The sequence below is a fragment of the Pristiophorus japonicus genome, chromosome 6 (genome assembly GCF_044704955.1).
Source record: "Pristiophorus japonicus isolate sPriJap1 chromosome 6, sPriJap1.hap1, whole genome shotgun sequence".
Taxonomy (NCBI): Eukaryota; Metazoa; Chordata; class Chondrichthyes; family Pristiophoridae; genus Pristiophorus; species Pristiophorus japonicus.
In genome coordinates, this window is record NC_091982.1 from 222976078 (window position 1) to 223003696 (window position 27619).

The 27619-nt window shown below is 40.3% G+C and overlaps 1 protein-coding gene across 2 annotated transcripts in view; it reads left to right on the forward strand.

Annotated features, from left to right (window-relative positions):
• The window catches only part of per2 (period circadian clock 2), a 54129-nt gene extending 29980 nt beyond the window's left edge, over positions 1 to 24149 (forward strand). For both annotated transcript variants that reach the window (XM_070883626.1, XM_070883627.1), the window contains 9 exons: positions 566 to 731; positions 2434 to 2540; positions 3049 to 3240; positions 8149 to 8415; positions 10360 to 11180; positions 13713 to 13872; positions 15111 to 15303; positions 17885 to 18035; positions 20385 to 24149. In XM_070883626.1, coding sequence (XP_070739727.1) covers positions 566 to 731; positions 2434 to 2540; positions 3049 to 3240; positions 8149 to 8415; positions 10360 to 11180; positions 13713 to 13872; positions 15111 to 15303; positions 17885 to 18035; positions 20385 to 20597 — 2270 coding nt within the window. In that variant the 3' untranslated portion in view covers positions 20598 to 24149. The remainder of the gene's footprint in view (positions 1 to 565; positions 732 to 2433; positions 2541 to 3048; positions 3241 to 8148; positions 8416 to 10359; positions 11181 to 13712; positions 13873 to 15110; positions 15304 to 17884; positions 18036 to 20384) is intronic.
• The last annotated feature ends 3470 nt before the right edge of the window (positions 24150 to 27619 follow it).

A 27619-nucleotide genomic window follows, 5' to 3' on the forward strand; every position in this document is an offset into this window, starting at 1 on the left:
AACCCGTTCCAAGGGGAAGTGGAGCCCGCGAAGTTGCGCACCACTTCCTCTGAGGGGCAGTAACCACAATTTCAAGGTCGGTGACGACGCCGGAAGTCCCGCCCCGAGCCAGTTACCGCCCCAAATGGGGCGTGGGAATTCCCCCCCCCCCCCCCTGCAAATTTACATTTTTAAACTATGATATTTTTTAGCTTTGCATCCTTTTGAAATGATGTGTGCCCACCCCAAGCATGTAGATCAGAAAGATCGCAAATATTCACACATCTTACAGCAGCTGTATTGCAAAAGTGCCAGTGGGGATATTCAAACTCAATTTAGGGATTTGTAACTTGGAGAAATATGAAGGGATTTATATTAAATTGTATATGTTAAATAATTTGTTTTACATGAATCTTAAATCTCTAGCAGGTATGAAACTGTCGATCTAGCAAAATAGGTTTTTTTCCCTTTAAGTGAGGGGTATTTTTCTGAAACTAACCCAATTGTGCACAGTTATGTTAGTTTCTTTTTAAGCCTCATGTTGGAAACAGCTTGTCCTAATTCTAAAAATACATATGTTTTGCAGTAACACAACAAAAAGAGATAAGCAGCCAGACCAAAGATTTTAAAGTCAGCTCATCCAAGGGTGCTGCACCCAGCAGTGTTGTAAAGAACATGCTTGTGGATGAGTCGAGGTGCAAGGAACAACCTTTATATTATCAGCAAGTCAACTGCATGGACAGTGTAATAAGGTGAGTGGGACCCTGGACTTACTGGTTGTGTTCCCATAGATATGTAGATGCTGTCTCATTTTTAAGTAGCCTATTTGCATACTTTGTAAAGCACCTTTCTTTTAGATATAATGCCCAGGTCAAACAAAGCCATGCTGTGCAAGTTGCAGTAAAATTCTATTAACAAATCCTACAGTATTTTTCAATGTCAAGAATTGTGTGGCATTATTGGCAAAAGAAAGTTTTAAAAATCTGTTGACCATATGCTTTTATTTTACTTTGAACTTACTGTTGGAAAAATCCTGAATTTGCTCCAATACAACAAAGGGGCAAGTGTACAGAATAAAAATTTCAATGGTTTTTCCCAACATTAAGCATGTGGTTAACTTTATTTTTGAAACCATAAAGGAGTACTAAACAAAGCTATAAGAAACTATCCAGCACCTTCCACATCCTTGGGAACCATAAAGTTTTCAAAGCCAATGAATTAATCACTGTTGTGTAGGCAAGTGCAACAGGCCATTTGATCATACAAGGTTCCACAAACGGCAGTAAGCTAAATGGCCAGTTAGTCTGATTTGGTGGCATTGGCTGAAGAATAAATGTTGGCCAGGATACGGGAAGAGTACCTTGCTCTTTGGAAAAACTATCATGGGATCTTTTATATCCAACAGGTAAATGGGGTTTCCGTTTAACATCTCATCTGAAAGACATCGGGTGAAATTGCCCCTTTTTATAGCCCCATTAGCACCTCCCGGGGGAAGGCAGTTTTTGCCCGGGAGTGAGGGCCGCATTGCCTCCATGGAAATTGCCCCGGACGTTTGGGAGGTGTTGTCCTGGCTGTGCCGCACGCCCTGGGCAGCCGCTCAACCGGCTGACGACATTGCCGTGCGTGGCAACCCCTCGCCACCCTGTGGCAACCCCGTAACGCCCCACGGGAGAAATTGCTCCGCGGGCCGCGAAGCTAGCGCGGATGGATGTCAACGTCCGCTTCATGTGCGTTGTTTAAAGGGAAGACCTGTAGCACGCCAGGGCCGCCATCTTTGTTGGTCAGCCGAATCGCGGGTCGGCCCGACCATGGTCGCCTTAGCGTGGACCAGATCGCCATCGTGCAGCCCAACAATTTGTCTCGGGTGCAAGGCTGCTGGCCCAGTCCCGCGCATCCCTGGTGTCCCAGTGGCTGCCATCAGAGGGCCATGCAGAGTGCACAGCTGCCCTCTTCCGTGCTACCGCCCCGGGAGCGCCCCTCTAAGGAACCGGAGCGTTGGAGACAGCGTTCCGCTTCCTTTGAGGGGCGCAAGGGCTAATTCTTTATCGGAGGCGGGACTTCTGGGCCAGCCTCGGAAGGTTACCGCCCCCACTCAGGGCACGGCGCCCCATCTCTGGCAATACAGCACTCGCTCAGTGCTGCACTGAGGCATCAGCCTAGATTATGTGTTCAAGGAATGAGGCTTGTAGCTGTAACGCCGGACTTGGGTGAGAGTGCTACCATTGAGTCACACTGACACATTTGTGCCTTTTTTATAAGACCTAAATGCAGTTATTGCTCCTTCACCAAATAAGCAGTCATATAAAATGCCACACTTTTTTGTCATAACCCCTTTTTGGGGGCTGGGATTGTATAGTGGCAATAGACTATTTTAAAGAGAAGTGGGATGTAAGTCAAATAGAGCTGTCTTTTCCTCCTGTAGCATAGTTGATTTTTGTTTCTTTGCATATTCAGGTATTTGGACAGCTACAATATTCCAAGCACTGTGAAAAGGAAGTGTGAGTCTTCATCAGCATCTGACGATGACAAACAAAAAGTTCATAATGTGCAGGTGTCAAAAGGTATTTCATACTATTTCGATCTTTACCTAAACTGACTTTGAAATGCTTTGTCGCTGTTGAAAATGAGCCAACAAGCTACAGTATGTAGAATAATTTGACATTTCTGACTTTACTGAAAGTCAGTAGTTTAATCGGCAAGGGTGATGGTGCCATGAGGTTTCTGTAGTATTTTAGCCTTAAAATATTTACCCCAGATGCCAACACTTCTGTTGCTATCTGTATACCAACCCAAAGTTGTTTTATGGCTTCTGTGACAATATCAAAACTCAAAGTTTGTTCCATAAGGACATCCACACTTGACCTGCAACAGAACTTTCCTTGGAGTTCCCAACTTCTGCAAGCAAAAATGTTCATGCAAAATATGTATACTTAGCTTAAGATTGAAAATAGAAAGAAATATACATAAAAGCTACCACTGTTTAATTCTTCATTACCATTCAATAATAACTATGGCACACTTTTTATCAGTTTCATCAGTTGTATATTGAATCTTCGTTTACTTTGGCAGAAGCATCGCCATTACCGCATCAAACTGTCCGACTTTCATTTAAGTCTACAAAAGAGGTGCCCACTGGAGCAGTTGTTGGCACACCCCTGACGCCACTCTCCTTACCAAGAAAGGCAGCAAGTGTCACCAGCCAGTGCAGTTACAGCAGCACTATTGTCCACGTGGGAGACAAGAAACTACAAGCAGATGCAGGTACTGCACTTCACTTACTGAAGAGTATCAGTAGAAAGTACACAATAATCATTTGGATAACATACATCCTCGTAACATTCATGTGTAGATTGCTAATGACATGATCAGAAAAAGGCATTCCGAGTATTTAAGGATATAATGACTTTGGACGATAGTGTAAAATGGGCGATATTGGATCAGTCAACCATTATGCATCATTCCTGATTACTATTCCATTGAAGTCAATGGAAATTAAAATTGGGAAAGATGTATAATGGGCTGGCCATTTTATCACCCACAGTCCAAATTATCCCCGAGGTGTGTAATCACATAACCTTCATTTATTTTTAAATTGCTCAGCTGTACTTAATATGTTTTTGAATTGAATTCAGATCTAGACTTAATCAAATTTTGTTTGGTATTGGCACTTCCCTCTTGGCCCCAAATCCTGAAAATATTTTTTAAATAGTCTTGCCATTAGGACCATTTTTTTTAAAAAGTAATTACATTTCATGGGCTAGACTTTCCACCACATCGTCCAAGTATGACCTAAAACAGACCTCTATCGCCCATTTTGAGCAAAAAGTGGAAACTAGGCCCAAAATATCGCCGGAAAAACAGGTGCCTAAGCTTCCACTTTGATCCGAGAAGATCGCCGAAATTATACCCACATAAGGCCCATCCCAAGTTTCAGCACCTAGCATGCACTTCGCTGGGCTATTGCAAGGCCCAAAAGAGTGCTGAGAAATAGTTGCTTTTTCTGGGCCTAAGAGAAGGATAATGGGCATTATGGATGCCATTTTGACTTCAGAGGAAGAGTGGAGGATTAGTTGTGAGTTATTTAGAGAGTTAATTTAAAGATAATTGTACTCAGAATATTGGAACAGGGAATAAAAAGAGGTATTAGCCAGATATTTTTGGAAAAAAACTTTTATATATTTTGTAAATAGCTTTTACATAGGCCCCAACAATATCAGTACATAACTTGACTATCAAACTGACTGGTATATTGCGTAGAGAGTGCAGAGTACAGTGATTAGATATTGTTGAGAGACTATTAAAATTAGACATCTGCCATATCTATCAGCACGCTACACACTGCTGCATTTGATAGGTGACTGAAGCTCTTTATGCTTGTGGAGGGACTTCAGAAGCTTCACAATGACCAGGGAGGCACAGACCGAGAGAACTTTGGGTTTCTCGAGAATAGCAGACTTCCCCAAGGTGCAGGGAGCAATAGACTGTACGCCCATTACCCTCAAAGCACCCTTAAAGAATGCGGAGGTCTTTCGTGAAGAAAAAGGTCCCACTCGCTAAATGTGGACATTCAGATTTTGATTTACAGTTAGAGTTAATCAAAAGTTTCATTTGTGTGGGGTTTCCTTGTGGTCTTGCCTGCACTGGCCTATCATCAGAATTTATGCTTAGTTTAAGTATAAAATTTAGTGTAAGTAAAGTACTTGTATAATAAAAGAATAAACAAATATGGATTAGCAACTGTATAGTTGCTAACTAATGTAACTAAGAGAAGACACACACAATTTATTGACAATTTTATTAACAATTATTTAAAAAAAAGAATTTTTAATAAACTTTTTAACTATACCTTCCCTCCAACCCCCCCGGCCCCTGCACCAACTCACCCTTCCCTCAAATCCGCAAAATCTTAACAATTAACAAAACAAGAACAATTGAACAGTGAACGAATAAACTTTTGGAAACACTTTTTCCCCCCCCCCCCTTACCTGCGGCCACGTTTCCCTCCAGGTCCAGTCCCACCCTGTGTTCGTATCCCACCCACCCGTTTAGGTCTACGCAGACCGACACCAAGACGTCGTGCAGAGTGGTTCGGCATGACTTCCTGCCGTGGTCAGTGTGACAGAGCAGAAGCCTGAAGGTGACGGAGCGGAAGCCTGAAGCTCCAATTCCGAGTCAGGAGGAACTGTGTCCTCCGTACTCGGGGTCTCGCTACAAGCAGACACAACACCTTGGGGTGCAGCGCCGTGTCCAGCCAGCAACGCATGCCGTAGGGCATTGGTTGCTGCTATCTGCTGCCGAATGGCCTCCAACGTCGCCCTTGCATTCTGTGCTTGCTCGGAAGACCAGTTGGAGAAGTTCGTGCAGAACTCGCTCCAGGTTCTGGAAACTGTCTCCAGTTTGCAGAGAATCCCGCGAAACCCTGGATAAGGTCGCGACCAATCGCGACCGTCTCCCTGCACAGGGATAATAAGCTCTCAGTCTGGCCCTCCATGGTAGGCGATTGCTCACCCCGCTAAACCGGACCTCCGTGGGTCGGCGTTTGCAAAATTACGCGGCTTGGCGTCGCCACCTGCACACCGCTTGATCCCGGTGCATCATCCATCTCAATAGGCTGCAGGTTGGTTTTCCCCCCCCAACCCCACAAAAACAATCTCCTCCTCTTCCTCCTCTTGCTCCGGCTCAAATGATGTTATGACTTGAGTAGTAACATCCTCTTCCTCCTGCGAGCTATTGGAAGGGTTGGTATTTGCAGATGTCTCCGCTAAATCAATGGACACTTGATCTTAGAAAGATGAATGAAATTTCTAAACAACTTCTAACAATACATATCAATACATATCAATATTTCAATAACCCAAAACATTGTTATTGTAATACTTTTCAAAACCTCATATGCACAAGGGTTCACCAGGGCTAACATGGCCTCATTCGTAGATCAAGAGTACATCAAAATTATTGAATTATAATTGCATAACATTACATGTGTAACTACGATATTTTTAGTATGTATTTAGTAATGTTTGACACATTGCACAGTTCCCATTACTCACGAGACTCCAGAGTGGGCTCGGCCACACCATGGATCGTAACCAAACGACTTTCAGGCCCCACCAAGGCCACCGCAAGCTCCTCGTTTTGAGTTAACATGTGCACCGTAGCGGAGCCGCCGCCCGTCCTCCTTTGCTCCGCACGGTTGATAGTTATCTTCTTCTGTAAATGATAAGATAACATTGCACGGCATAAGCTAATGGACTTGACAATAAACATTTAAGACTGACGGATTTAAATGTTCAATTAATTAACATTGCAGTGCATATGAATAATTTTTCATACTATAAGATTCAACTTAGTGTTAGGGTGAATAAATTAATTATTAATTATTTTATATTATAAATAAATGACTTAAGATTCTAATTAAAATTTATAAATATCAAGTAAATAATACATATGTATGATTTTAAATATAGAATATAAAATGCAACTTACTCTGGCTGCTGCTAGCAGGCTGTTCCATCTCTTGCGGCACTGGTCAGCAGTCTGCATTTCCACTAGATGCCGATGTTACAACATCGGCGATCTCGATCCATATTCTGCATTTATGCACGGGGTGGAGGTTTTCCATGCCCACCCCGTGTCAAGTCCTCCCACCTAGTAATTACTACATTTACAAGGGCCTCATTAGCCTCCTTGCTAAAGGCTTTGGCCCTTCTCCTTTCACTTTCTCTTTCCCTTTCTCCCTGCTTCAACATTGTTTTAAGATATTAGATTTGTAAGATTTCTCAGTTTTTATCCTTCAAAAATACCTTCTAAGCACACAGCAAACGCACAATCCTCTCTTCTCTCTCTCCTGCGCTCTCTGACCCTCCCTGTGCTTCTGAGCATGTGCGATGACCCCTGACCTCTCCAAACGCAGCAAAAAAAATCAACCAAAAAAAACAACCCACAAATGCGCACAATAGAGTTGCTAGGGAAGCTTTTTTTCCCTATGGCTTCCGTTTTCTTTGGGCAATCGTGAGATTGCCGAAAAATCAGATCACCCATTTGACATCGCCGGGGTAAGGCCAAGTGGAAAATCACCCCAAAAAATGGGTGGTGTTCCGGCGATCAGCACGGCCAAGACGTCCCACATCGCTGAAACATGGCCCATTTATTTGGGCCTTAGCCATCTAGTGGAAAGTCTAGCCCCTTATTTCTTTCCAGTTACTATTTTTTTTAAGAATTCCCTCCACTTCCTTTACTTAAACTGAAAATATATAGCTTCAATGATGCGGCCATCTTGTCAGAATTGCCGAGCACAGCAGTGTGAAGAGCTGCACCAATGGAGCATTAATAGAGAGACGTGCAGAAAACCTGGATGCTTCAGTGATCATGTTCACCTGCCTGTTAATTCAGCCCTGCAACTCTCTGCACGCCTCCAATTCTGGCCTTTTTGTGCATCTCCTATTTTAATCACTCCACCATTGGCAGCTGTGCGTTCAGCTTCCTAGGCACTAAACTCTGGAACTCCGTCCCTAAACCTCTCCGCCTCTACCTATCTCTCCTTTTTAAGACGCTGCTTATAACCTACCTCTTCGACCAAGCTTTTGGTCGTCTATCCAAATATCTCCTCGTATGGATCGGTGTCAGATTTTGTTTGATAATGCTCCTGTGAAGCACCTTGGGACTTTTTACTGCATTAAAGGTGCTATATAAAAGCAAATTGTTTTTGGAATGTTAAGTGAAGTTTATTTTTATTCCCCAGTTGCTTCCCCCTTCGAAAGGCACACATTCCTTCTCGAGTAAAGTTTCATTTACGTTGACAGCCCACCTCTTCCAGCTAGTCACTCTTCGTGTAGTAATGAATGTTTCAGGGTATTCAAGCATTATAAAGCCATCATAGCTATGTTTGATACATAATCACGCACACATACACACATTTAGTAGCAGGGATGTCTATTTTCCATCTCCACCCCAGCTCAGGTGTACTGATACTAATTGAAGCAACCCTGCTGTGACCCTGGCTAAAATCCAACAGCACAGTGAAAAGATCATACCTGATCTATATGACTTTGCACCAACCTAAGCTTTTATCCACTGATACTAAGGGAGCTGTTAAATCAGATTTTTTGCATACTTATGTAAAAATGTTGCACTTTCTCACACTTCTAATGTAAACTTGAAATTTGATAGAAATCCTTTTGGAGGATGGGCTTGGCATTGCTGGTCCTGCAGAAAATGTGGCATCTACTACACTGGTCACCACTGCACCTTCTGTGAACCAGGAAAAGGAACCATATAAGAAACTTGGCCTCACCAAAGAGGTTTTAGCTGCTCATACACAGAAAGAAGAGCAGATATTCTTGAGCAGGTTCAAGGAGCTAAATAAACTAAAAACATTTGAAGCTCCTTGCAAATCGTATTTGCACAAACAAGGCAAAGGATGTTCAGGAGATTGTGGTAAGAACCTACAAACGCGTCTTCCTTTTATCCTCTTTTCAGTTGTTAAAGTGCAAAGTGTGATATAATACCAGAGCTGTTGAAGTTGATGTGGTATGTGAGAAGGGGAAGGATGAAGTTCAATGCACTGTTATACTTTCTGTATGCTAAAATGCTGCATATGATGGATCAAATACAATATATATGTCATTTATGACCCAATTCTTTTTAGAGGTACAAAACGTGTATCTAAATGTCAGAACATGGATGTTTTGACTATAATAGATGGAAATTGCCTCATAATCATATAACAATTTGTAATGTCATATACTTGGTAGAATCATAGAATGGTTACAGCGTGGAAGAAGGCCATTCGGCCCATCGAGCCTGTGCTGACTCTCGGCTAGTCCCAGTTATAGTTGTTAAAAAAAAAAAGTTTGATTCAAATTAATTTGTATCTCAGGACCCCCATGCCGCTCATAAATTGTGGGGGTTACTTTGTGGTAAGGGTGAAAACAGGTGCTAAATGGGTGCTGTGCTAAAGACATGCCTGTTTGAAAGTCTGGTTTTGGCACACACAAATTTGGGCCTATTTGCTAATTACCATAATTTGAATTTACCTGGAGGTGCTAAATGAGACAACTGCAGCTTTAGCAATCATGTGCTGATGAGACACAATTTCGGTGGAGCAGTACATGTGGGCTCCACGCATCCACTTCCACAGAAGGTGTAGGGTATGCTGGTTTGACGCACGCTGGCAAGTTTCAGGATAGCTCAGGGACCAAATGCTCTTGGACGCAGTCCTGGTGGAGGAGGTGCAGAGGACGAGGGATGTCTTGTACCCGCAGGGGGATGGATGCCATCTGGCCTCCTGACCCACCCTCCTGCAGCAGCTGATGCTGTTCTGCCTGGCATCATGTCCTCCTCCCATTCCTCCTGCAGTCCAAGGCGGAGATGTCGATGACCATGCATTTCCTTTCTTCTGGTGACTCCTATAAAGTAGAGTAGCACAGCACTCACTCACTTGGGTGAAGTCCTTGGAGAATTTCCAGAATAAATGTTGATAGTGTTGCAGAAGTCTTGGCAAAGTGAGCCCAATGTGTTTCAAAAGTTCTCTTCAAACCTCAAGCCGCAAGTGAACAGTAAAAAGTGAAGTACCTTTAAGTAATGCTCGCAATCCTCTGCAATGACTCCGTTATTTACTCCGTCAGCTAGTAGCACTAGCAGGCAATTTAACTGGCAATCAGCCTCTTCATAATCCTCTGCGCGGCTATTCCTAGAGCAAGCTTTAACCCCGTATTGGACTGTTTAGTCACCTAAGTCACTGAGTGGAAACAAGTCTTCCTCGATTTCAAGGGACTGCCTTTGATGATGATGCTAAATGCGGGCTAAACCGGCGTTTCAACTTAAGACCCCATATTGGTCACCTCAGAGGCTCTTTAGCGCCTAAAGTTTCTGGTAAAAATGGCCCCCTGTGTGTTTTTGAAATTGTATGGTAAAAATTTTTTTAGAATCACATCCTTTGTGTATAAAACTTTTGAAGGCTAAATCTACCAACCCTAGTACCCAAATTGACAAACTAATATGAAGATATGTTCATATTGATGTGGTGTTTTGAACCCAAGCTGATGAGGAGTACTAAAACACCTGGTTTGACAAATTATTTTCCTTTTTTTTATTATGACACACCAATAATGCCACAAAGCCTTGTCCTTTATCACAACTGTTCCAAAAGTTGCAGAGGTAAAATAAGTTTATAATCTAAGTCTCCTGTCTCCGACAGTTGTAAGAGTGAAAGAGTTGGGTTATAATCTCATTTTTTAAAATTTCACCAACAGTTGTAGCATCAATATTTGTGTTAATCCCTCTGTCTCACTTTGATCACTTATTTTCATCTGTAATAATGTTCCAAAAAAATTTGAAGTGAATCCTTACAACCTTTCTGACTGTTTCCTCATACCACAGGCTCTCAAGGATTTAAACCTGGATGGAGTCATGCAGAACCTGTGTACAAAAAAGGTGGGAAGAATAGGAAGCTCAAATCAAAACGCATCAAGCAGCAGGAATCGTCTGATAGTACTGCATCTCGCACCAACCATCATAGACTTCCCTCTTGGTCCCCATCTGCTGCCTCTCAGACGCAATATTCAGCTATACCGTTTACAACAGTTATGCCAACCTATCAGCTGCCGGTATTTTCTGTCCATGGAGGCATGCCTCCTGTTGTTGACCCATCTCTACCCAACTTTGAAAATGCTCCGGGTATTCATGGCACAACTCGGCCTCCACAATATTCTGCACCCCTGGTAACTCCTATGGTGGCATTCGTGCTCCCTAATTATGCGTTGCCTCAGATGAACGACACTGTGCACCAGCCACCTTTTGCAGGTCAATCACCATTCCCTTCACAACCGGCCTTTCTGCCACAAACGGCATTTTCTCCACAGACTTCATTCCAGCCTCAGCCACAGTTTGCATCGCATTATGATCCAGCAGTAGAAGTCGAAAAGGCACCTGCTGCAGAATCTCGCGGTGCCCCGTCATGTTGCTGTACTCCACAATCTGTCGGACCACAAGGCCACACTTCCCCTCCATTATTCCAGTCCAGGTGCAGTTCACCTTTGCAGCTGAACCTGCTACAGTTGGAAGAGATGCCCAAGTCGTCAGAAGGAATTGCCTTTGTTGGAATTGTAGGTGGAACTGGATCAATGGCTGATGGAGGAGGGATGGGCAACAGTACCAACGTTACAAATGCAGACATAATTGCAAAGGATGAAGCAGAACTGGTAAGTGGCTTAGAAATTAAAAACATATAAAATCTTTCCCTACAATTCACATTGGATCCTTGTGTGAATTTTTTTTAAGGCATAGAACATCACCATCCCTATTTTTTTTCATTTTATAGGCATTGAATGTTTTGTAGTGTGAAGAAAGAGGAGGAGAGAAACATAGAAACTGACTAGCAGTCAAAAGTCCCACTGACCCAATGTCTAAAGCTATCTTTAGTCCCAGGGTGAGAAAATAAAGGGTGAAAAAGGCTTTGAATATTTGATTAAATCTGACCAAGATTTAAAGATTACTACTGATCTTAAAAACTGAAAAAGATACAATAATGCAACAATTGTGTAAACAAAAAAGTTTTTTTTTTTTACTCCTGCGCTTAGAGTAGTTTATGGAGCCTATCCTGAGGGAGCTGAAGTTTTCTTGAAGTGTTTATATTTAGCGGGCCCCACAGGAATCTCTGGATATACCCTCTTCAGCAGACCTGTCTGAGGTATTCTTTGACGAAGTGCTTGCTATTAATAAACACACACCCTTGGCTATGCCTTTTCCTTCAATTCAGTTCTGTTACCATGCCTACCTTCGTATAATCCAACAAGCTGGAATTTCCTGGTGATGTCATTGTCACTCACTGTTTAAATATAAACCAACTGAAATAAGATGGTGGGGATAACATGAGCAAATAAATAGCAAAATGGTGTTTCAGGAGCAATGTTATCAATAATGTTTACTAAGATTTTATAATTCATTGAAGTTAAATATAATGCATTACATTTGGAAGGGAGCGGGGAGAAACCCAGAAAGTAAATATACCCAAGGACATTTTAAAGTTGGTTTTATTGCCAATTTAAAAACCTTTTTTTCCAGAGTTTATATTTAGTGTGAAGTTTATTCTTAAATGGGTCCAAAGTGGATGGCCTCACACATTGAACTCTCTCTTACAGGCCACAGTTTGTCCACTCACAATCTGTCTCTGTCCCTTTGTAACTTCCTGTTTCCATCTACACCATTACTGTGCCTCATAACTTAGTGTCATCTATAAACTTGAATATACAACTCTCTTCCTATATCCAAGTCACTGATAAATATGGTGAAAAGCTGAGGTCCCAGTATAGATCCCTGGGGAACATCACTTGGTCACATCCTGTCAATTGGAGTACATTCCCTTTAACAGCTACACTCTGTCTCCTACCTCCCAACGCATATCGCAAGGCTGTCTCCAATTCTTTACACTTTTATTTTTGCTCATAATCTCTTGTGCGGAACCTATCTTTAATGGGCCCACCTTCCCCTTTACCAGTTTCTCTCGATATATTTATAAAAGCTTTTAGTATTCGCTTTGATATTTGCTCCATGTTTTAACCTAATTACTTTCTTTGTATCCCTTTGTATTTGATAGTTCACCCAGGCTGCTGGATGTCCACTTTTCCTTGTAAAAATAAGAGACTTAGAAAAATTAGACTTGTATTCACTGGGGCAGAACAAGTTAAGGAAGGGGATCGAATAACTGTTCAGAATTATGAAAGAATGAGAGGCCAAATAGCAAAATTATCGATTTAAAAGGATATAAAATTGGGATTAATACAAGTGTAAAGGGAGAGGATAGAAGAAAATTTACATGGAAATGGTTATTAGGGTATGGAATACACTGCAAGTGGCTATTGAAACTGGGCATGACATTTAAAAGGGAATTAAGATTAAATATTGAAGAATACAGCACAAGAGCAAGGAAATTGGGTTTGAGTATTAGCTATGATGTGGAGCAAGCACCAGCTCGGGCTCAATGGGCTGTTATATAAAAAACTCCATCAGTGCTGAAGTTGCTATTGGGGATGGGGAAAAGGCAGTGATTTTTATCATTATGTACAAACTAGTGGAGAATTTCATACCATTTTGTTTGACAAATGGTTTGTTTTAGTATTTTTCTTCATGACGTCCATACCCACTAAAAGTTAACTGTTCTGGCTTTTAAAATGGATATAAATGAAGAGATTCCTCTTCCTAGAAGATATGTATTCCTGAAGTGTGTGGCAGAGAAAATATATTCTGTCTCTGCATTATCGCTCTACTATCTGCAGCAGCTACTTGATCCAAGACGTCATTAGTGTTTGCTCCGTATGCTAGCAGCGGCAACAGAACTGAATGGATCTAAGCATTGTGTTGAGTCTTGACTAAAATGTTCTCTCCACATTTCTTCCCTTTTTTTCTCTTTCTCACCGCTACCCCCCAGCCCCCCTGCTGCAATGACCACCAATCCTGAAATGAGTGTGCTGATGAGTGACCCAGGCCTCTGCTAATAGTGTTCCAGGAGGATATGGTGGCAAAGCCAGGTTGCAGAATTTACATAGTGGGCGTGTCCTCCCATTACTTGATGTCACACATGGGTTCATGAATGTTGTACAATACTGTGCCATTCAATCCAAAGCATCTGCTACTGAATACGCTGGTCATTGCAGCAGTTTGAAATTATAATTGGTAAAATGATTGACTGCCAGTAGGCTATACATTTCTGAATTAATTTGCTTTGTTTTCTAAAGGCTGAATTCCCTGCTGAAGCCCAGAATAGTGATGCTCACTCCACTTCTACTGATCTATTGGACCTGTTACTTCAGGATTCTCTATCGGGCTCGGGGAGTCCTGGATCAACAGCCTCCGGTTCTTCAGGCTCTCCATCTAATGGTTGTGGAACTGACACAGGTAACTTTATACGGGTAATGTTTTCTACTGTAGTAGAGTTTTGACATCTGCTTTATTTTACCAAAGGTTAAAAATGGCCACAAACTGGAAGTACTTCCACTTTCTCGCCATCCACCATGCTACAAATCAAAATTAATACAAGCGAAGACATTACCTCACTAATCGGCTCACTTGATGGGTTTATGGATGGAGTGAAAAAAGTAATGTTATTTATTCCTTTATTGTAAAGAAACTTTTACACAATTGTCAAAGTTTCCTGTGTGCAAACTCCAGTCATTTTCAGCTGACTTAAGAGGTTGGTTCAATTTCTGAAATGAAATCCATCTTTGTTATCCTGGTACGTACTTCCTACTTTTCCTGATTTGTCCATATAGAGTGTTAGAGCTGTAGGGTGGATGTACTGTTGGGAGCCCTCAATTAGCCTCAGTGATGTAGGTTTTCTGACTACTGCTCACAGTTGGAGACTTTTTGTGTAGATCTTGACTTTGTAACACGGGCTGCCGATTTGCTATCACCTATTTTACACTGTTGCACAAATTCAAGATCTGCCCGTGTGTAGAATGTTCACACATGGTTTTGTCTACTCACTTAATCTGTCATGTCCTTTGTAACTTCCTGCTTCCATCTACACAACTTACTGTGCCTCGCAGCTTTATCTGCAAACTTGGATCACATCCCGCCAATCAGATTACACTCACTTTATCCCTACTCTCTGTCTCCTATCTCTCAACCAATTACCAACTCGAGTCACAACCAGGCCCCTGATTGGCATAGTCAAGCCGTCTAATGCCTGTTTTAAGCAGGTGCTGCTGCCTCTCGGAAGTCACGGCTACCAATTTGTCAGCAGGCATACTTTTGGGGGAAATCGGGTGCTAGAGGTTGTGCTCGGAAATTGTAGCCCCCCAATGTCCATTGTATGGCCCAAAAACAAGGCAAGAAGGGATCAATTTCCCCTGCACAGTCTATGGACCTAAACCTTTAACTTAACTTATTGATTAAATGCTCCATGGAGCACATGGGCAGGCTTGATTATCTCGGATATCAAGGAAGCTTTATAGAACTTGCCCTTTGGTGATGAAATGGAATAAACTCCATTTTGGGGAAGATTGCATATTCCTGCGGAAGGAGCAACCCTGATCAACAGAACAGCCTTTATTAATTCCATGTTTCCATGTGTTTTTGTTCTTTAGTCTAGCCATTTTCCTCCTCCTAAATTGATTTTTTTAAATCATTATTAGAAAGTAGCCATCTAAGCAACACCAGCAAATATTTTGGAAGTATTGACTCCTCTGAGAATGACCACAAGTCAAAAATAAGAACAAGCACCGAGAAGATTGACCACTTCACTAATTGTGTAATCCAGGACCCGATCTGGCTATCGATGGCAAATACAGATGAGAGAACCATGATGACCTACCAACTTCCATCGAGGTGAGTGCTGAAAATCCAAGTGGAGATTTTGTTGAGTGGTGTTTTAAAAAGCTCTCCATTCTAGTAGCAGTGTGTCAGACACAGTCAGCGATTAGGCTAAAATTTTACAGGGAAACTTATTTTGCTTAATTTTCACTTTACCTTAAATGTTTGTTACTATAGCTTATGACTTTAAACCAGTTTTAGAGACTGCCTCGAGACTGGCATTTTATGTTGAAATTCCTTGCTGTGATCATCTGAAAGTCTGCTCAATTGAACCACTGAACAAGAATGGTAGGTTCTGTGCACTACTCTACTTAATGATGTCACGTCAGAGGAGGTTCTACTTGTTGTTTGCTACCAAGCTGCCTCTGGCTGATAGTTTTGAAGCATAAACTTGTTAAGAAAAGATGACTGAGGGATAAATAAATATCTCCTTTTTATAACCTGTTAGAACATTGACCATTTGATTGCTTACCGTTGCCCAATAACCTTATATATCCTTCCTGCCTCCTTCCCCTATCCTGTGAAAAGCAAACCTTTTGTGTTTGAAAAGTGCATTTCTCCACTAGAGATACAGGAATAGCATAGTGCGTTATCTGTAAGAGAAAAGGGAATCTCAAAGAACTGCACTCTATTGGAGGGAAAAATATGAGGAAGGTCAGTTTGTATAATGATGGCATGAGAAATTGGATTAGCATATATTTAACTGACTATTCTTGCAGCATGGGGTAGATCTTCAGGTCTAAAACTGGTGCTGGGGATCGGCTGCCTGTTATAGAAAAGCGCCCAGTGTTTATTTCGGTTGACTTCGTAGAAATAAAAATCAGGCAGTCGATCTGCAAGGCCAGTTTTACGCTTGGGTGGCAAGTTGAAAATCTACCCCATGGTCTCTGCAGCAGGGTCATCACTATATTTGAACCACAGTATTTTAATGGTGGAAAAAGTATCAGCAACACCATCTTCATTCTGAAGGCATGAGAAATTGGAATGCATAAGTTTGACAGAAGTTTTGCAACATGGTCTCTGTATCAGGCACATCATTATATTAAACAGTGCTCCTTATACTCCAGTTTTTTATTTCCTCTCCTTGTCACCTCCCTTGCCAACTGTGCTGACTCTTGCTGCGGTATAATTCCATAGTCATTGGCAGTTTTGTTATTTGATCGAAATGGCTACCTGTGTGCATGTAGACTAGGCGGTGATTGAGTGGCAGTCTAGTCAACTGTGGAGGACATCAGACCCCGCCTGATCTCGTCTTCACCCAACATGCACACATGCCAGGCCAGGCTCCCCGAATAGGAGTTGTAACTCCCTGGCTGATTTTTATTGTATTTCCCTTCCACCTCCTCCCTTCCCATTTATTTCCTCCACTCCAGACCCTGGGGTCCTGGACACATTTCATGGTGCTCCAATCTTTGCCCTGGATGAGATTAACTATCTCTGCACAGACTAAGTATCAGAGTTTGCATCAGTACTACTAATCTCCCTGGGGAGCATACAGGATTTCTATTCCTGAAAATGGTTAAATAATTCAATTGATCTCCGAATGCAATTCTTTCAAGAATAAAAGCTACCTAGTGGCAATTGCAAGGTAGTAATCTAACCTTTGGTTTAGGATCATATCAAAGAGCCAGTACCATGTTATGCAGTTTATTACCCTCTGAACTTCAGAGACAAGAGAACCACTTTCTGCTATCAAAGTACAGTAAATGTACTATAAATGTTTGTTCTGATTTATGGTCTGCTTTTGTGCCAACATTAGCTGTTGGTCTCAATGCCAGCAATCTGTGCTCCAGATATGGAATAATTCTTGCACAAAAAGATAAGCAATTTGATAATTACAGCAGGTGGTTCAGAAAGTATCTGCATTGAGTACAGTTGAGTTCTGTTCCAGTATATACTTTTTTAAAAATGTCTTATATTACAACCATGAGACAGCAATCCAGCAGATGTTTTCATTATCTGTGATAGATGGCTGGGACTTACTCTTCACCCCCACATTTAGATTTTGGGCAATGCTGTAATTCCCTGCATACATTTGTTGCATATAAGTCTCATGGTGAAATTTGCATTTCAAGATATAAAGTTATCCAAATAATCTAATATAATTTCCCTGATAGTAGGAGCAAGTTGTAGAAAATGTAAAAAAGATTACAGGTCTCACTTGGTGCTTTGAATGTTGGGGAAATAAATGGGGAGTTAGTACACCAAAGCATCATAGCTGAGTTAAGATATGCTTGGAGGGGATGAGATAACAGTACAACCCCACTGTGGATACTAGCAACAGTTAATGTGTTAATCCGAAATTATTCAACCCGACTAGTTTAAAAGGGTTATGGCTTTACTAAAATGGCAGTTATAAACTGATAGGGTAAGCATGATGTGCAAGGACTGCACAGCAAAATTACAGTGCTGAAGTGTGATTGTTTTTTTTTACATTGGCACATGGCATTTTTTAGTGGTTGCCTTGTTAAGAGATTTCTATGATTCCTATGTTCATTACAAATATTGCTGACTGGTTTGCTTTTTAATATTTTGTTATGCAAGTTTATCGAAGTGCAGAGCAGTTAGTTTGTTGATCATGATTGTTACAATTCAGGGACATTGCAACAGTTCTAAAGGAGGACAGAGAAAAACTGAAACTGATGCAGAGAAACCAACCCAAATTCACCGAGGAGCAAAAAAAAGAACTCTCTGAGGTCTTTCCCTGGTTTGAGACGAGTATATTACCAAAGACCATCGATGTCACAGTAAGTATTGGTTTTTTTTTCTTCAAATTTCTTCAATTAATTTTGGCAGGAGGAGTGAATTATGTTTTAATGGTGAAGTCCTCACCCATTTTATCATCTGTCTATATTCAAAACTCCCAGACAAAGCATAATGCAGCCAAGTACTAGAATAGCAAAGTCCCCTCCTTTCTGTCCCAACAACATGCCTTAAATCTAATCTCTCAAACACCATTGACTGCACCATTGGGAATGTTAATAATATTTTGGATTCTTTTGGGCTCTAGAGTGAGATTGCCAGTTTTAAAGCTGAACTTAAGGCCATTTTTTGTGCTTTAGGCCCATGCCCCTTAGACAGTGTGAAGGCAGCCCAAAATTGCTTCACATTAAAATCTTTATACTCAGCAGACAAAAGGATTTCATTCCATTAGTTTCGGCAGAATTTTAACTGAGGTGACAGACCTGTGTGACAATCCAACCTGCCACTTAATCTCCCACAGTTTTGTAATTACTGTGCCGACTTTTAACTTTAATACTTCGTCAATACACGCAAACCTGGTGGTGGAATTTCAGAAATGGGAAGTTTCTTAACCAAGCAGTTTCCATTTTTTATATAGTAGTACCTATCCTGAAAAGGGAGTAACATCCCATACGAAAGTGTTTTTAAGTTTAAATACTTGCCTGTTCTTTTGCCCGTCCCCTCCCAGTTAAGTAACTGTAAATGAGATGCAAGACTTGTGGCTTGTAGAAACCCATTTTTGAGATAACTTATATACAAGGCATGAAAATGTTCAATGCTTTTAACATTACTTTTTGTTTAATTTGCACAAGTAAAATACTGCGGATGGTGGAAATATGAAATGAAACACAAAATTCTGGAAACACTCGGTCAGGCAGCATTTGTGAAGAGAGAAATAGAATTAATGTTTCAGATTGATAGTCATTCGGCAGAACTGGAAAAAGTTAGAAATTTTACAATCCTACCCTCTACCCTATCACAGACCTTGTTCGCTCCTCAACCCCCTCCACATTTCCCTGGTTCTGCACTGGCTTAAAAGCTGCTAAATCTTTTCCAGTTCTGATGAAAGGTCATCGACCTGAAACGTTTCTCTCTCTGCAGATGCTGCCTAGCCTGAGTATTTTCAGCATTTTCTGTTTTAATTTTACTAATACATTTTTGGGGGTCAAAAATATACCAAACTACAAATAGGTAGAAAAATTAACAGTACATGGATTTTGGATCTGATTATGTGAAATCTTCAACATTATATGAAGGAGTAATTTGACCTACAATTTGAAAACTACAGCTGAATGTCAAAACTCAAATTTGAACTAAAGTATCACCACTTGTAATACTTTGCAGTGTGCAAAATTCAACATTTTGCATGAAAAAATATCTATCTGTGAAAGATGTTGCAAGCCCTGGTTCCACGAGTCTATTGAAATTTCGGCAACATTCAGATTCGTTTTGTATGAAAATGGCCTTGAAATTATTTTTAAATAAAAATTGTGATTTTATAGGACTACTTGTGAATTATCTACTAAAAGTAATCTGGAGTCACTACTCAACCTTCCTTTTTAGATAATGTGATCAAAAATTCCAAAATTACAATTTCATAGGATTTGTGTTCGAGTGCAATTGTTCATGCTTCAGATAGTCAAGGTGCGGAATACTAGTCCGAGTGCACAAAATAACACCTCTGATTAAATATTAAGAATTGGGTCTATTCCTGATTGACAGAAATCAAGGGGAAAATGTAATTATAATAAAGATGAAAAATAGATTGGATCTTGAAACCAGAACTAACTTCATTGGTTATTCACAAATAATGGAATATAAGAATGATGAACAGGTTTATTGTACATATATCTATATGTAGGGAGAACGGTGGTAATCAAATAGAACTGTGTATATGGTTCAGAAAGGCATAGGATTTTGCTCCAGAGTTAATGAAGCGGCCAATGTAATTTGCTGTGGATCATTTTGTCGTTTTATTGCAATGTTCATTCTAACACCACACCGCTAGTAAGGGCTGTGGCTTTTTTTGACAGACAAAGATAGTTAAATATACAACATGGGCAAAGAGGATTCATTTTTGAGTTGAATAGAATCTTGGTGTCAACTGACTTTTTTTCATTCCTGATGATGGAACTAATTTTGGGTTTAGACAAAAATGGGCAGATCTCCAGTTTGGGAGCATATTCTCTTTGAATAACTAAAAATGTGCAACGAGAGAACGGAGATGACAAAAATAATTTTAAAGTATTTACATGTAATCTTTTCCATAATATATGATTTTGGGTGGGGTGGGGTATGGAATTTCATCAACCTGCTTTTGAGTTTATGTTGGATTCTATGTTTTCTTAATTTAGGATTTGGTTTGCTGTGAAAAAAATGCATCGCAAAGCAACTCAACAACATTTGATGTAGAAATCCATAATGTAGAGTTGAATGGAATGATGGAACCAAGCCACAATGCTGGCTATCAGCCCTTGAACTTTGCAACTGAAGAGCAAAAACGTACAGAAATAGCAATCTCTAATCCAGAAATCGCAACAAATGCATTTGAAAACTCTGCAAGTTAAAAGTGTTCAGAGTGTGCAAAAGGACTTGTGCTTAATAGGTATGAATGCGCAAAACTCTTTTTTGGGAGTTTCAAGAAATTGCATCTCACCTGAAATTAAATGGTCAAGCTGAAGAAAAGTGCAAGGTTTGGTGGAACTTTTTTAAAAAACTAAGGTATTAGTTAATACCATGAATTGTGTTGCTTCAAATTGAATTATTTCTAAATGTAACTGCAGTTTTTCATGTATATGTTCATGGAGTCTGGTAATATTTTATCTGACAAACCTATGTCTTTTTTGTAAATGAAACACTAGCATTTCTGAATGTCTTTATTCAGTTTTTGATGTTCTAATCATTACATTCATTTGACAATTGATTATGTATTCATTTCACTATATAGATAAATACCCTTGTGGAGTTTTGTAATCCTTTTTACAATGTCTTAACTAGCTGTATAATTTTTAGTGGCGGGGGGGAAACTTCCATAAAATCAAATATTTTAGCAGAATGTTCTACTGGTTGGAGATATACACTGAGAACACTAGATACATGGCAATGAGCTGTAAGAATAATTATGGTTTCAGATGGTGTACATACAGATCCCTGAACCTGAACATTCAGCTATAGGCTTTAAATCATCATTCTAATTTCTGGATGTTAATTGGGGTATGTACTAAAGCTGGTATTTTCAAATTTGGACCTCATTGGAAGGTCCAGCAAAGTCCACAGTAGTAGACATTTGGAGAAGTGCAACTCCAGTGCCACACTCAATTCTGGACCAAAAGAGTAAACAGTGAGCCCAAGAAAGGCTGAAGTAAACTGGAATGGAACTTGTAGATAATTTTTCCAATCTTGGAGCCACATAATCAGCAACTATCCAGTGCTTCATTAAATCCCCTACTAGATATAGTGTTCTAGCTGTTGTGAATGAAGTGCTGTCGTGATGCAGTTGTATATTTGAGGCATTGTGATGTTGGACTTGACTCTGCACAGTGTCACATGGCAACACGTAGACGATGCTTTACCAATTTGTAAACTTTTTAGCTTGTTGCATAGATTTCAAAAAAGGTCTGTTTTCATAAAACATTATTTGTCAGAATTCCTTATGGAAATTAAAAATTTATAAATAACTTGTCCATAAATGCTAGGTATTTTAAAAGTTATCTCGAGTAGTGTTAATGCGGTGTGAAATAATTTTACAATAGATATGTTTTAATATTTGCTTTATTTGATACAATTAGGATTGCTGATGTCCAGTAAAACTTGAAATGTTACTGTAACGTGGACATTATCTCGTGGTCACACACCCAAAACACTGCCATGTGAACCATGTGCTGTAGCTATTTCTATTGGCTACTCTGCTCCTCTTGGCCATTTTGCTGACTTCTACTTCCTCTTTCCCCCCCCCCCCCCTCCCCCTCCCTTGTGAGAGGGATTTTTTTCATTTGAGATGGAGTTTGCCCAGTCTCCTCCAATTACAAAGTCCTCCATTATTTTCAATGGCTCAACAGAAAAATAATGATTGACTTGTGATGCAGAAGATGGGAATGTGTATGATTCTGCAGAACGGGTCTAGAGGCTTAGGCATGGTACAGAGACTGCCACCAGTCAAAAAATGGCTTTGACTCTCCCTGCAACTGAATTAGTAGGCTCAGTACAGCTAGGGAGACGAGGGAACAAATGTGCAAGTAAATGTTATACAATATATTGTTCTAGAATCATACAACGCAGAAAGAGGCCATTTGGCCCATCCTGTCTGTACCGGCTCTTTGAAAGAGTTATCCAATTAGTCCCACTACCTTGCTTTTTCCTCATTGCCCTGCAGAATTTTTGCTTCAAATATTTATCCAATTCCCTTTTTGAAAGAGATTTAATCTGCTTCCACCACCATTTCAGCCAGTGCATTCCAGATCATCATAACTCGCTCGTAAAATAAATTCTCCTCAGCTCGCCTTTGGTTCTGAGTCCTATATGGATCAGTCAAACTGCATGAAAGAAAGTATGGAAATATATATATTTGTTTCCCCTTCCTCTCATGTGCAGGTATATAAGAAAGAGAGAGAAAATTAAGAGATACGGAGAAAGAGCATGATGTGCAGCAATTTAGTAAACATTCTGTAAACCGGATCACTGCTATTTTCTCCTGCAGAAAATTTTAATTTTGAAATTTAGTAGCTGGATTGGTGCTCCAGTGTCTGCACCAGCCACATTGCCCTGGAATATTAATAATTTTGTTTCCCATGCCCTAATTGAAAATATTAAAATATGATCTTTTCCAGACTGAAGGCTGGTCCATGCTTTTGCTAGTGTTGCTCAATAAATTTATCGATTTTAAAAACGCAATTTGATTTTACTCTTTAGTATCACCCTGTCTCCAAGCACACATACACCCTTGTATGTGGAAGTGCCGTATTTCTATTTGGAGCCTCTCCCGCTCATCTTTGTATGACCAAAAGCTTATATGGAGAATCCTAGCCAAAAGCACAAAACCTATGCCCTACCACATTACAGTATAGCATATTGGTTGATGCTGTATACCATTGGGTTGTGCATGAGTTTTGCAAGTACAACAGTGAATTTAGTTATTGAAATTTTCACTCTAATATTTGGTTAGTATTTTGCAAACTCCTTTAATTGAAAATTTGGAATTGTTTTTAATACTGTACCACTTCACCATGAATGGCAGTGTCCTGATTTTCTGGCTGCTGAGAGAATGGAGTTGAAGGTAGAACGGAGATCTGATCTTATCCATGTCAATTGTCTAGCAGATCCTTCTCCAAGGGTTCTGTTTGATTTTTAAATGCTAAATTTTTATATATCTATATGGGATATCACCTTCACAGTCTTATCATTTGCTGAATAATATATTGAACAATGAATGCTGATGGCTTCATTGGAATGCTGGCTTGAAGGAGATGCTGAGTGTGACAGTGTAAGATAGCAGTGACAAAAATAGAGTTGATCATTCACCCACGAGTTATATATAATCAATTGTACATAGTTCCATGGCACAGCTGAGATGGGTAACTTCCAATCCAATACCTACACAATATCATCATCCCACTGTTTAACAAGAATACTCGCAAAGTACATTTATCAAAAGCATCTTAATATTAACTACAATTCTTAAACTTTTTTTATTTTTAAGTAAACAGCCCTAATGTTGAGACTTGTTTTGAATATATCTTTATTTTGGTTATTCTGTAGAATTGAAATGTTTCTTTGGAGTTAATCTTGCTATGGCCTTGTTTTTTTAGAAGGGGGGAAACAATAAAAATCTTGAATTTGCATTGCTGTTCTCTTTAATCCATAGAATCTGTGAAATGAAGAGACAGTCTTTCCTGGTGGCTAGCCTTAAATCCCAGTTGAAGGTTTCCTCTTCTGATGGGGAATTTTTATTTCTAGCTTCTCATGTAATTATACACTTTCTTGGATTTGTGCAGTGTTTATCTTACTGTTTTGGCTGCTGCCAGCGAAACCTGTAGTAGCTTTCCCTCAGTCTGTTGAGGAATTCATAAAGAATAGAAAGGGTATATATTTTGGTCATTTTTAACGTGTTAAATAGAAGAACTCTGTTGCACAATCTTTTCTTCATTATGTTTTATATTGCAAACCTGAGTGGTTTTTAAAAATAAATAAACTGATTCACTTTGATCTTAAACTGCTTTGCGTTTGTCTTAATGGTGTCAGAATTTGTAGTTTGGAAAGTCCAGAAGTGTGGGAAAAAATGTACACCACAAACTAAATCTTCTGCTTAGGAAATTACTGAACAAGATCATCTTGACAGCTAAATAATTAAGCAATGATGTGTCTTTCCATAAACTTCTTATGCATGTCTTTCTAACCACCTTGTTTTCCTCAGTTGCTTTTATTTCTTTGATTAACAATTATTTGTCCACAATATTGTTAGATTAACAAACTTCATGGTTCAAGATGTCAGAAGGAGTTGATGGTAAAATTATTTTGTTTGACTAGAGGATTTTTGAAGGCTACAAAAAAATCACTATTCTTTGAGCAGACATCCATGATCAATGCCTTTGTGCCTTTTTTCTACAGTGCAGCACTACAGAGAGCCCAAAATTGCAGTGAGACCCCATTATTGTCCTTCTGCAGCATTCTGTTCTCTTAAAAAGGAAGCATTGTTACCAAATCTCAGTGACCATGTACCTCACTTGCCCTCTCCATTCCTTTTCTTCTCTCCACAGAAACTAGCCCTGAGTAGATGTAACTTTCTCCCCTCGATAAAGAATGGTTCCTGAAAATAATTAGCAGAATTCTCCTCCAGTTCAAACGTTAGCAAAATAAAAGCCTGTTTTAACCACTTGTGCATTAAGATAAATGAATTGAAAATATAGCCTCCGCAATGTGGAGTACACCAAAAACAGTGATTTGTCTACGTGTACCTTTTTTAAGATACTTTTTTGAAGTGCCATGGAAGTGGTGCTGAAATGGAAACCTGGAACCACCAAGTCCACACTCTATTTTGGTTTGCCGCTGTGCTTCTGTTATTGGAGGACCAATAAGAAGTTCACCTTTCCTCTGCTGGCATAGTAGATGACCAACTAAACCATGCATGAAATATGAACAACTACAGGTGTGTGAACCACAATTGTGCAATCCAGACCTCTAAAGAATAGCTCTGGACACAATTCTACATTGCTGTAGGAGAATTAACCACTAAATGAATTGCTGCCCAGTAATTATTTCATATGGATGTTCAGTTGTATCAGGTACTGCCAATTAATATCAATGGTGGCAGCTCTTTATTATTTTAAATGGCTTCAAGTACCACTTTAAGACACTTTGCTTTCACCATGGAGCTGTCTTTCCCTTTGTTATTCGAACAAGCAGCTGCTTGGTAATTGAGCATCTCGCTGGCTCTGGCTTCAGTTTGTTTCTGATTTCAGCTCAAAGATGAGAAAATCATTGGTCACGTGCTATTAAGTCACGCAGATGGAATTGCATTGACCCAGTTCCAGGCTTCATGGTCACAATATTCTCCTTGTGGTCGAGCACCTTGGCCCAATCAACTGTAACACAGATAACACCAGCCACTTGCAGTTGGCAGTCACTCTTTGTCATGAAGTCACCATCTTGCCTAAGACAGCTAAGAGCTGCACTCTTGATGATGAAAGTAACTGGCAAGTGACCTGATTTCCCCAACGATATCAAACACTGCATTGGAAAGCAAAGGATGTGCCAAGCTGCAATTGTGCTGCCCTGAACTCCATGTAATTGATGCACTTTGGAAAGGAAGCAGAGAGCATCACAATTTGCATCATTTTTGAACAGAAAACAGATTGTCGGGATAAACTGGTCATTTTCCGGTTGGCAGTGAGTAGTGGGGTGCTGCAGGGATCGGTGCTGCATCGTCAACTATTTACAATCTATATTAATGACTTGGGTGAAGGGACGGAGTGTAATGTAGCCAAGTTTGCTGATGATACAATGATGGGTGGGAAAGCAAATTGTGAGGAGGACACAAAAAATCTGCAAAGGGATATAGACAGGCTAACTGAGCGGGCAAAAATTTAGCAGATGGAGTATAATGTGGGAAAATGTGAGGTTATCCACTTTGGCAGAAATAATAGACAAGCAAATTATAATTTAAATGGAGAAAAATTGCAAAGTGTTGCAGTACAGAGACCTGGGGGTCCTTATGCAAGAAACACAAAAAGTGAGTATGCAGGTACAGCAAGTAATCGGGAAGGCAAATGGAATGTTGGCCTTTATTGGAAGGGGGATACATTATAAAAGCAGAGAAGTCATGCTACAATTGTACAGGGTATTGGTGAGGCATATAGTTTTGATCTTCGTATTTAAGGAAGGATATATTTGCATCGGAGGCTGTTCAGAGAAGATTCACTAGGTTGATTCTGGAGATGACTTATGAAGATAGGTTGAGTAGGTTGGGCCTATACACATTGGAATTGAGGAGAATAAGAGGGGATCTTATTGAAAGTTATAAGATAATGAGGGAGTATGACAAGGTGGATGCAGAGAGGATATTTGCACTCCTAGGGGGAAACTAGAACTAGGGGATATAGTCTTAGAATAAGGGGTCGTGCATTTAAAACTGAGATGAAGAGAAATTTCTTCACGGAGGGTTGTAAATCTCTGGAATTCTCTGCCCCAGAGAGCTGTGGAGGATGGGTCATTGAATATATTTAAGGTGGAGATGGACAGATTTTTGAGCGATAGGGGAGTAAAGGGTAATGGGGAGCGGGCAGGGAAGTAGAGCTGAGTCCATGATCAGATCAGCCATGATCTTATTGAATGGTGGAGCGGGCTCGCGGGGCCAGGTGGCCTACTCCTGCTCCTATTTCTTGTGTTCTTGTGTTGAAACCTCAGGACTGACTTATTCAAATTAGACATAAAGACCATCGGGACAGTAAAGAATTGGGAGTGGAAGGTCATCCAGAGATGTATTTACAAACTTGTGGGTCTTCAGGCACTGCATTGTGCAGCTTCTGAAATGTTACACAGATTCTGCAGGCCAAGGCCTAAACCCCTTAGTGTATTTTTGCTCAAATAGTTAGGCAAGCACATCCCAGCTACCACTGGAAATCAGGCCTAATCAATGATCAAAGCCCTGCCCAGGCCTCAGTTATACTTGGGTCCATGGTCCCTTCCACTATTTAGTTATCATTGAAGCTTTGTCAACAGTCATTGTACCCCACTTTCTGCACCCACCCACTCCCCCTGCCCCCATCACCACCTTCAAGGCAAGGGCATGATTCTTTTCCTGGAAAAGAAAATGATTAATCTTTGGGCTACTTACCTTCTAAGAAGTTGGTATTCCTGGTAGCAAAGGAAAAACCATCGAGAGGAATCCATATACTTCTGTGAAGGAATTTCTGGTGCAGTTCAAAGATGTTGGCAATGTAAAGCCCAGATGTATATACCACATGCATTTGTGCCTAACAGCTTTCAGCTCTGCCCTCATACCAGTTTATAGCTTTCCCCTATATCCACCCTGACAGTTATCAAGCTTACTCCTTTATTGAGTGTCCATGCCCATTAACTACCCCTGCCTTATGTT